Source organism: Phaethon lepturus, unplaced genomic scaffold (assembly GCF_000687285.1).
Source record: "Phaethon lepturus isolate BGI_N335 unplaced genomic scaffold, ASM68728v1 scaffold10505, whole genome shotgun sequence".
NCBI lineage: Eukaryota > Metazoa > Chordata > Aves > Phaethontiformes > Phaethontidae > Phaethon > Phaethon lepturus.
The window spans coordinates 45,223-55,288 of record NW_010541196.1 but is presented as its reverse complement, the minus strand read 5'-3'; the positions used below and the strand labels follow the sequence as shown (position 1 = coordinate 55,288).

Here is a 10,066-nt window from a genome sequence, read left to right as displayed (position 1 = left end):
ATGTCATAGTTGCAAAGGCAGTAGAGATGGAGGTGGCTCATTCAATAGTTCATTTGTATGCTGCTGTTGTCATGTTTTTACAAACTATTGTCACATTTTTGTCACGTGTCATATTTGACAGCAGACCATAAACCAAGAATTCTGTTAAATAAGTGATTCTCACTCAGGCATTAGCCCTGGCAGTCACCTGCTGGGAGAAATAATGAAACCTCCATTTTGCAATCAACCACATTTTACTGCCTATTCTTGACACTTAACGGTTGTTAAATGTCAGCAGGTCACTGCAAATTTGTGATTTTAAGTGTCTGAGTACCCAAATAGTAGTCAGTTCCGAGATATTTTCTTTCCTCCATGGTTAAATGCTTTTAAAGGGAGGATGAAAAAAATAGTTATATTCAAGCTTGGCAGCACTGCAACTTATTTGGAAAACATCTTTGGAAGGGTCCGAATAAATATCCTGAGGCAACATTTAAAGCAAGGCTATCAATATCCATAGCTGTACTACCTACAAAAATAAACAGCAAGGAAAGGAGAAGATCCCGCAATCTGGAGACCAAGACCCCACACAGCAGTTTTTTCCCCTGGGTAAAATAAAGAGCTGGCAGGAAGAAGGTGGCAATATAAAGTCTCCTGGGAAAGCCCTCCAACACTCTACCTGCATCGAGCCTGACGGATGGATAAAGAGAGAGATCCAGTGCTCTGCAGTGTTAATTGAACAGGGGTTTGGTTAAGCATAAAGGCAAATTGAGCATAAAGTTGCATACGGACGCTAACAAGCAGCGGCAAAAGGCCAATGAAACCACAGCCCTTACCTATGAGTGGGAGTTCGTCCATGGTAATGCCCTGAGATTTGAGGTGCTTCTTGATACAGGCCAGCCGCTGCACGTTGGGTCCCCAGCGCCTGCCTAGCTTGTGTATGTGCTGAATCTGTGTCACAAACCGCATTTCATCATTTAGCTTGCACTCAGGTCTCCAGTCTGGAGGAGGAATCACCCTGCACATCCCATACTTCTCTACCTGAGCTCGGACTGACTCAATGTATATCAGTGGGTCATGAAATTCCTTGGTGGAGGGCCTAAGGATGGGAATCTCCCCCAGCATCCCCCACCCAGACTTACTACTGCCCTTTTCGTGCTTTCCCATTGAGTCTTGTGGCTTGTGCAAGGACTCCGCTTGAGAGGTAGAACGATTTTCACAGGAGGCATTTTCAGTTTTGCCATGTGCTTGTTTCCCTGGCGTACTCTTTCCAGCAGTGGCTCTTTTCGGCCTATTTCTTTCCAAACTCTTCTCTGGCACTTCCTTTTTAAGGTGTCCATTCAGCAAAGGCTTTTCTACAGCTGCCTTTTTGCTGGCAGCTTCTACCAAGTTGACGGCCCCTTTCATTCTCTTGGTGGGCGACTGTATTTTGTCTATGTGGTTCATCTCTTCCAGCCTCCTCTTCGAATTGCGCAGCCCCTCCCTTAACTGTCTCCCCACCTCCTTAGTGCATGTCTTTTGGTTCAACTTGCCATTGACTTTTACACCATTAACAGCGGTATTGTTAGACTTGGATGCTCCAAGGGATAGCACCTGTTTGCGGGTTTTTGCATTGCTACTTTCTATTTTCCCTGAGATTGTGTGGTTGACAGGTGAACTGGGTTTGTGGTGATTTAGTTTGGTTTCCTTGACCAGTTCTTTCTTGGCTTTGGTGTATGTGACAGTTCCCTTTGTCACTGTTGCAGTGTACTTCACAGTTTTGGACGGTGAAGGTCTGACTTCTCTCATCTTTTTGGCACTGGCTGCATTTGCACTCGGAGATGACATTCGAGTGATCCCGTTGACTTTAGAAACCTGCAATGCCAGGATTGTTGCAGGGGGAGCAGAAGGAAGGAAACAGAAACAGAACAGTAAATTAATAATGTTACCACTCAGCCACAGCGTCGCAAGTCACTGGACAACCATATTCTGCAGTCCTGACTCCTGCCTGTTCCTACAGTTTTTAGCCAGGCAAGAGGAGGGACTGGGCATTCATAATAAATAAAATAGAATTTTTTTTTTTTTTAAATGAACCAAAAAGTCTCCAGAAAGCCAATCTTGCTTTCGGAGCGTATGAAGACTCTGGCATTAAGAAGGATGAGGTGCCTTGATTGCACTACGCCCTTCCTTGTCTAGCAGAAAGCCTGTTATGGTATCACAAAACACAGCTAGTTTAATTTATAAACTAAAACTTCCATTATCTCCTTTTCTGGCCCTCAGACACTATCTCTTTCCCATCCAACTTCTCCTAAGTGCACACAGAGTTTACTACTTAGCAGACAAACGAGCCAGTGTATACTATCTACTAACTGGAATGGGTATATTTTACAAAAAATCACACACTGAAACTCAAACTAACCTCCTATCTATACATACATACATACAAAAGAGATACTGAACACATTATGCACCCAACAGATCAGGATGGCCATCAAGAATCCAGTCTGTCATACATATTATATCTTGGGAGGCATCTTGTTGCTGAAGACATTAATTTGAAATAAAAATGTATACAGTAGTGCAATGCATTTTTTTAAAGTTTGATATCTGGGCAGTTTTGCTGAGACACTTTTAATTAGATCATATTCATCACTAATGTGTCATTGCAACTTAGAATTGCTGGACTCCACTGCTTTCTGTTAAACACTTAAACCCAGCTATGAAACTAAAATTTCTATTTTAACTATAAGACAGGTTAAGCACTGAAAGCAACCCTCAGCTTCAAAGGGCATTGTGACAGCTCAGCACTGCCAAAGCCAAGGTCCACTGCTAAGAAAATTAAGTTCAAGTTTAAACCTCAAATAAATTTCAGTATTTAAACGAGTTTAAACATTTTTTTCCTCACCTCCTTAAATTACCGTGAATGCAGAAAAACACATCCAAAAATCAGGAACACTGATAAAAGTGCCCAAAGTGAAAGCATGCAGTACAATCACCCCTCATCAGAGCTCAGTTGAGTAACACCATTCCTGCAAAGTTATAATACTTCCCTGTGGGATTTCAGAATACTTGCCAAATTAGTAAGCATGGCAGCTTCTCTCAAATTAGTGCAAGAATTATAGTCACTTATAAAGTAAAGATAAAATATTATAAAATTAGAATCAAATAGAGACTGAAAAGATCATGTTATGGTCTTGCATTAAGTGACTTGCAGAAGAGGAACTGGAACCTGGAGATTCTGCATACACACGCATGTATGTGTATACACACATTTACTGCGTGCATTTTCTCCTCTGTGCTGCAGAAGTTGGAGCAGGAGTAATGCCCTTTTAAAACCCATCCATCTTCTTGTGCTTCCAATGTAGAAATACTTAAGTAAAATCCAGTTAACTAATGACATGAGTTTTCACCCTGAGCTTTCCAAAGATGTATGAGAGATCATCTAGGAAGCAAACACTTGCTAACAGAAATACATTTACCCATTTCCTTTGAAATTTAGGCAGTACTCTGCATTTGAAATGGAAGCCTGGGTTTGACTTTTACATTGCTTTTTCATGCCACAAAGCAGACACGAGTAGAGAGCTGCTGAGACATTGCCTCCTGCCTGCAGCAGTAAGAACAAGCATTGAACATCTCTGGCTTTATAAATAGTCAGGAACATTGATTACAGATTTCATCTACACTAATAGAGAAGAATTGATTGAGAACTGAGAGGGGAAGGTAATCTGGGTAACAGTGATCATGAAATGAGTTTTCAGTTCTAAGATGTGACAACAGTAGATAAAGTACAACTGACTTTAAAAACAAACCAACCAAAACAACCAACAAAAAACACCTGCCAAAAAAACAAACCAAAACAATTCCCACTCGGAGGAGTGGCACAAAGCAGAGGCCATTATGTCTGTTCACAAAGTTCTCTAACGACTGAAAAATTAGAAAAGAATCATAGTAAAAAGTCAAAACACAATTATGTGACTAAAAGAAACTATATAGGAACAGCAAACACATGCATGGGTAAAATCAGAAAGGCCAAGGAGCTAAAGAAACTTCAGTTAGCAAGGGACATAAAGTGAAACACGAAAAATTTTATAAACGTCTTAAGAATACAAAGACAACAAAGAACAGCAGAGATCAACCACCACACAAGGAAGGAAAACAAATGCAACAGTTTGGCTAAAGTGTTTGTGCTTCTTTTGCAGCAGCCTTCACCAAAAGTACCACTGACTAAATACTTATCAGATGTATACCATAACCAATTTCAGCAAAAGAGCTAGGAAGGCAACCCCAGCAAGATAAAGTATACCTAGATGACTTAAGGCATGACTCTTGGAGAGAAGTGGAGGGCTGGCAGAGTCTACTTAACTTTGAGCCCTAAAATCATTCTGGAACAAATAATCAAACTGTTAATTTGTAAACACACAAACAATAAATAAGACGTGAAAAACAAAATAAAACAAAAACCCACCAGCTATAGTTTTGCCAAGATAGCACATCAAGCTAAGTTAATAATCTTCTGACAGACACCTGGCTGAGCAGGCAAAGAAGCACCTCCACTTCTGTAAGGCTCCAGTCACTGTCCCACATGACATTCCATCAAACAAGCTCCCGAAACATTTCCTAGACATAATTACCCTGCAGTGGCTTCACAAGGGATTAAAGAAAATCATCCACAAGAGAAGTTATCGTTGTCATAGTTCACTGCCATCCTGGGAGAGCATTTCAGGTGACTCTTCTGCAGGGACCTGTCTTGGCCTCGGTTCTACCAAGTACTTCCACCAGTAACTTGCATTAATTATTAAAATTTATTAAAATTTGCCAGCAACACACACCTGGAAGGGTCTCTGGAGACAACGTCAAAATCAAAGGCAATCTTGAAGAACTTATTTCATAACATTTCTACAATAAGAAGAAATGCTATTTTTAGGAAGGACCAATCAAATACATGTAGGGATGGGATAACATTTGGGGACCGCAGTGAGCTGCAAAATGCGACGGTGGTACAAAGCACACAAATCTCTTTCTGAGACCTATTACTAAGAACATCGAAAGCAAGGGATAGGAGCGCTGACTTTCCTGTGCAGGGCTGGTACCAGTATCAGGCCAACACTGTTAGAAAAATTTAGACAGTGGAGTAAGTCTAAAAGAACACCAAGTGCTCAGGTATTTGCAAAGTATGATCTTTACTGAAAAGCCAAGGAAGCTGGGCTTGTTTAGTCTGAAAGAGATGACTACGGGACAACTCTGTAAGGGTCTTATGATTCATAAGGGGCTCCTCTGAAATTCCCTGTTCACTGGGAAAAATGGGGGGAAAAACCCTTTAATTATCTACAAAGATGATCTGAGGCACAACTAGGAAAACTTTCTAATTAGTAGAAAAGGAAAACTCTGGAAGAAGCTGTCAATGGATGTTGTGGAGCCTCCTCCATGGGAGGTTTTCCAGAAGATTTCCAGGATGCCATAGCTATATTACTGTGCTGTCAGGTACAGCCAACACACCACCTCAGAGTGAGCAGTAAAGCCTTCCTATGATTTTATTTCTTTTTAAGAAGTTGATACCAGAAGTCTGAAGGGGCCCTCCTTTAGCAAGGGGTGGTGACAACAGGGCCTGAGAACAAACTACAGTCATGGAAGAAAGTGCTCATGGAGAAAGGCAGGATCCTTACAACTCCTTCAAAGGAGAACATGCCATCAGCATTAGCATCTTTAGGCCAGCATTAAAACTGCCAAGCTACAAACCTCTGGAAAACTGAATTAAGAAAACAGCAACTTATCACAACCTTTTAGAGTTGTTAGAATACCTCCACACAAAAAAATCTTAGCTCTCAGGGCCAAATCTTGAACTGAACAGGTTCATAAGCTTCGGCTATCTAACCTCCAAACTATTTAGAGATTTTATTCAGACTTAGTGATATTATTCCAATGATGAACAGGTCCTGAAGTAGAGAACACTTGGCTTTGAGAATACCATAAGGAATTCACTATTTCTTTCTGATTGCTAGCTAAGGGGACCCCACAAGAAAGAAACACTGCTGAAAACTTCCTCAAGATCATCATCTTTCTAGAGCAGACACAACACAAAGGTTTTCAAATGCTTCTCCCTCTTCCCTCCCCAAATGCTCACAGGTATCTTGAGTGTTTTTCAGAAAGAATAGCGTGATGTTTAAGATACAGCAGTACTATATAGACCAGAACAGACCACGCTTCAAATAGGAATAGGCTGCAACAAATGTCTTCCAGATGAAAACAAGTGGAACAAACAACGTGGTCATAGCCCACCATCAAAGCAACAGGTGGATTCAGGATTTCACATTGACAAATGTGAAATTCTGGCTGGTCAGTCATCACCTACATGTTCCTGGTCTGTACTTGTCTCTGAGGACCCACCAGATGATTGGAACCAAAAGAAACAAGAAATTGTGGTAGGCATTTTCTTACCTTTCTACTGTTGATATGTCTCCCCCCAAATCAAACACATACACACAGAGTCAGCCTAAAAAATTGGCCACACTGCCAGATGCACAGGTTCACCAAATGGGGGTCTATGCCACAGCTCCATCCCGAGGCAGTGCTTACACTGAGCACATAAGAAAGAAGTCAATTTAATTCAAATAGTAACAAAGTAATTGACATTAGCCTTACTGACTCAAAGTCTTGCACAAAAGGTGAAACTAAGGATATGAATAATCTTATCTTTGCTTTTCAGCTATCTTCTCGGTTTTGCTGATCGGTATTTGTCTTCGGACCACTCTTTTCTCCACCTTACTGAGCACTTGCCTTGCAGTAAGAGATGGTACAACAGATTTTAAATTTTGTTGCCTTTTAAAAAGCAAGTGAGACCAGCACATAGTCTTGCAGCAATTTGTTGGATTTTAACTGATTTACATACACAGCTCTGCATAGCACCTAGGATCCATCCTCCAGACACATACGCACACACAAAATAAAGCCAACAAACAACTTGTTAGGTAACAACAACAGTAATAACAGCAACATTAGTGATACCAACAACTGTTTTGGTCCCAAACAAATTCAAGTTATGCAACTGATCTCGAGTTCATTCATAAAAATACTTCTGTGTTGATATATGAGTTTTGCAGAGCTAAATTACCGTATTAGGCCAAGAGAGGGCCCCATTGAACTACATTTCCTTTGCCCACTACCCCTTTAAAGTAGAGGATTTGGGAAGAGAGCAAGAGAGGAAGAAAGAGGAGGGAACACGTGACAAGTGCAAGTGCACACCAGAAAAGGAAAGAAAGAATGAGAGGAAAAAAGAAAATCTCAGGTAATTTCTAGTGTTCTGCCTTTATTTTTTGTAAGACTGAACAAAACAAAGACACACGCATAAATAAACCATGTAAATGCACATGAACAAGGATCAAAAATGTACTGGAAGGAGGAAGAACATGTGGCTGGCACCCTGGGAAAACAACTCTCCTTTTGGCAAATACTGAAAATGTTAACAAGACTCAGGACAATGGCAGGAAATTTAGCAATGTCACGTAACTGGTAAGTCTAAGGTTTTGCACAAAGCTAAGTCTTTCTGTCAGGCAAAATGCATAATCCACCTTTAATTAGTTACAGCCACATTTTCATTAAAAATGCTAAGAAAGTATTTATGTTATTGTGGGTTGCAGCAGAAAATTTAAATGCCTTATTTTTTTTTTTTTAAGAAGGATCATCATTTCAACTTACAGTCCCTTTATTTTCTGAAGCATGAAGACCACACTCAGTGAGGTGTCTGTGTGGCATGACTGTTGGTTGTACTGCATTGCTTTAGAATTTCTCTCCACCTTGCATAGCACAACTGAAAACATCCAATACTCTACAAAGCAAAACCCACCTGGATCGTGGACAAAATTCTTCTACACCTGTCTTTTCCCTTCTCAGAACTACCTTCACAAGTGACGGTAGTTGACTTTCACAAGAATTTTAACCATTCATACTTCGATGATACAACTTTGAATCATTTCACACAAGTGTTCCAGTGAGTTAAAATAATTAAGTATGAAATGCATCCTTATGCTTTGGAAAACTTGTTCAACATGAAGAGCTCACGGCAGAGCGTGTCACAGCAAGGACCATAGGACGCTGGTAGTCACAAAAAAGAAAGCCAGAAGGATGCAAAAGGCGGCAGGCATTCAAGCTGATGACTAGATAAGCAAAAATTGCCATGGGGGAAATAGAGAATGGAAGTCTTACAGAGGTACAGAGGAATATACTGTAGATAGCCTTCAGGATCTCAAATTTTATTTAGAAGCTAACACAAATCCAGTGGAGGCATTTCAGGAGAAGCTTAAACACCACTGAAGCACAGGGCATGGAAGATTTCCTTGGCAAGAGCACCACTGTTTCTCTTTTTGCCATTTTTCATTTCCAAACCTATGACTAAGAGGTGCCATTTAAGGCCTTGACAGCTCTACAAGATGGTTATTCCAGCCCCACTGAAGTCCAGGCCAGACTACTTAGAAGAAAAAGCTTTAGATGTCAGCAAACAAAGACTGTCTCTAACTGGCCTGTTGAGAATTAACCACTGTGGGGGAAGGCATAAGTGCAGCAAGCTTTCTGTACTTCGTTGCCCTAGAGCAGGTAACCTGCTAACCCAGCACCAGACTGAATAAGCATGCTGACCGAGGATTTGAAAGTCTTTCATAAAAAACTTATTTGACAGTTGCTATTTTAGAAGCCCTTTGATCCAATCATCAAAAATAGATGGAGACACATCCTGCCCAAACACCAGTCACAAGCACTGAAAAATTGGTCCGCTCAACTTCCACACCCAAATACAAATCAGGCCGAGACTGACTTGCTGAATTTTTTTGCTAGTTTTCAGCCAAGTAACATGGAAGTCTGAACTTCTCCCCAGCTGGTACGTCCACTGTGAAGGAAGCAATAATCTAGAGCACCTTCTTTATGCATCGGGCAAAACATTTTTTCTGGACTCCGAGGTTTGTATTGCCCACAATGCAATACAAGACACCTGAGTGTAAGGTCAGCTTCTCTACAACACCAGTGAGCCTCTAAGATAACCGGAGCAGACCAGACGTACACAAAAGGAGCTCATTTTTCCACGGGCTGCCAGCCTTGGCACTGTCCGCAGAGAAACCAACAACAGTGCCAGTCAGAAAGGTTTAATAAATATCAATGTGAACTTTACTCTTTCATATGTATACACTGGATAATACAAAGACAGGGCTGTAAAGCATGCTTTATCATGCTGACTTCCCATGTATGTATCACTTTTCTTTTTTCCTTCTTTCTCTCTTTCTCTCTCTCTCACTGAAAATTAACTCCCTGCTGTCTCCAGAGCGTGCTTTTAAGGATTACCATGTTCGCTCTATGCCAGGCAGTGGAAAATGGAGCTAGCATCTTAAAAGTCTGCATCTCCCTTGTGTCCACAGTAGAGTACAATTCATTACCTGTTTCCTTAAGTCCTGAGCCGATCTATGAAGAGTGTGGTGGTTGTTAGCAGTGAGCCCTTTCGTAGAGGAGCCAGTGTTTGTAGTAGGATGGTGATTAGCAGCAGCCTGGTCTTTTCGGCTCTCAGCCTTATGTTCGCTGTTCCTCTCCTTCCCTGGTGTGGCCTCTTTGCTTTTGTGTTTCTGAGCAGGTTCTTTCTCTTTCGATGATTTGCTGGACCCATTGAAAACTGAGAAGACAGAAAATCAGACTATTAAGGAAAAAAAAAGGAAAAAAAAAAAAAACCCATACAAGACCAAACTCTTCATTCAAAACAACCCAACTTTCTCTACTGTCAGTGTTGGATATTTAGTGTCTTCTTATATCTAAAGTAAAATCAATACAGAAATGGAAGCACTATTTTGCATATTTCTTTAAATGAACAGATTTACTAAAGTATTTCCTTTGCTTGTTAACACACATTATCTTCAACACCCAAATTAAAACATGCAAGTTATAGTACTGTTTTGATTGACCTAAATTTAGACTTATCAGTTTGATTTTTATTTATGACAGTTTTAATTAACTTTTTGCTGTTGCAGCGAGGGAATTCTAAACATAACCTAAACAGAAAAAGGATTTATTTTTACATTAACATAAAAGAAAGGAAATGTTCCATGAAAAAGCATGTTTTGTTTTCATCAATATCCAAACT

The 10,066-nt window shown here is 40.5% G+C and overlaps 1 protein-coding gene across 1 annotated transcript in view; it reads right to left on the bottom strand.

Annotated features, from left to right (window-relative positions):
- Positions 1-651: 651 nt before the first annotated feature.
- LOC104621226 (protein Jumonji-like) overlaps positions 652-10,066 on the bottom strand; it is a 34,367-nt gene continuing 24,952 nt past the window's right edge. The window contains exons 3-4 of the mRNA XM_010287655.1: positions 9,372-9,601; positions 652-1,830 (exon numbers count right to left, since the gene is read on the bottom strand). Of these exons, the coding sequence (XP_010285957.1) occupies positions 652-1,830; positions 9,372-9,601 (1,409 nt within the window). The remainder of the gene's footprint in view (positions 1,831-9,371; positions 9,602-10,066) is intronic.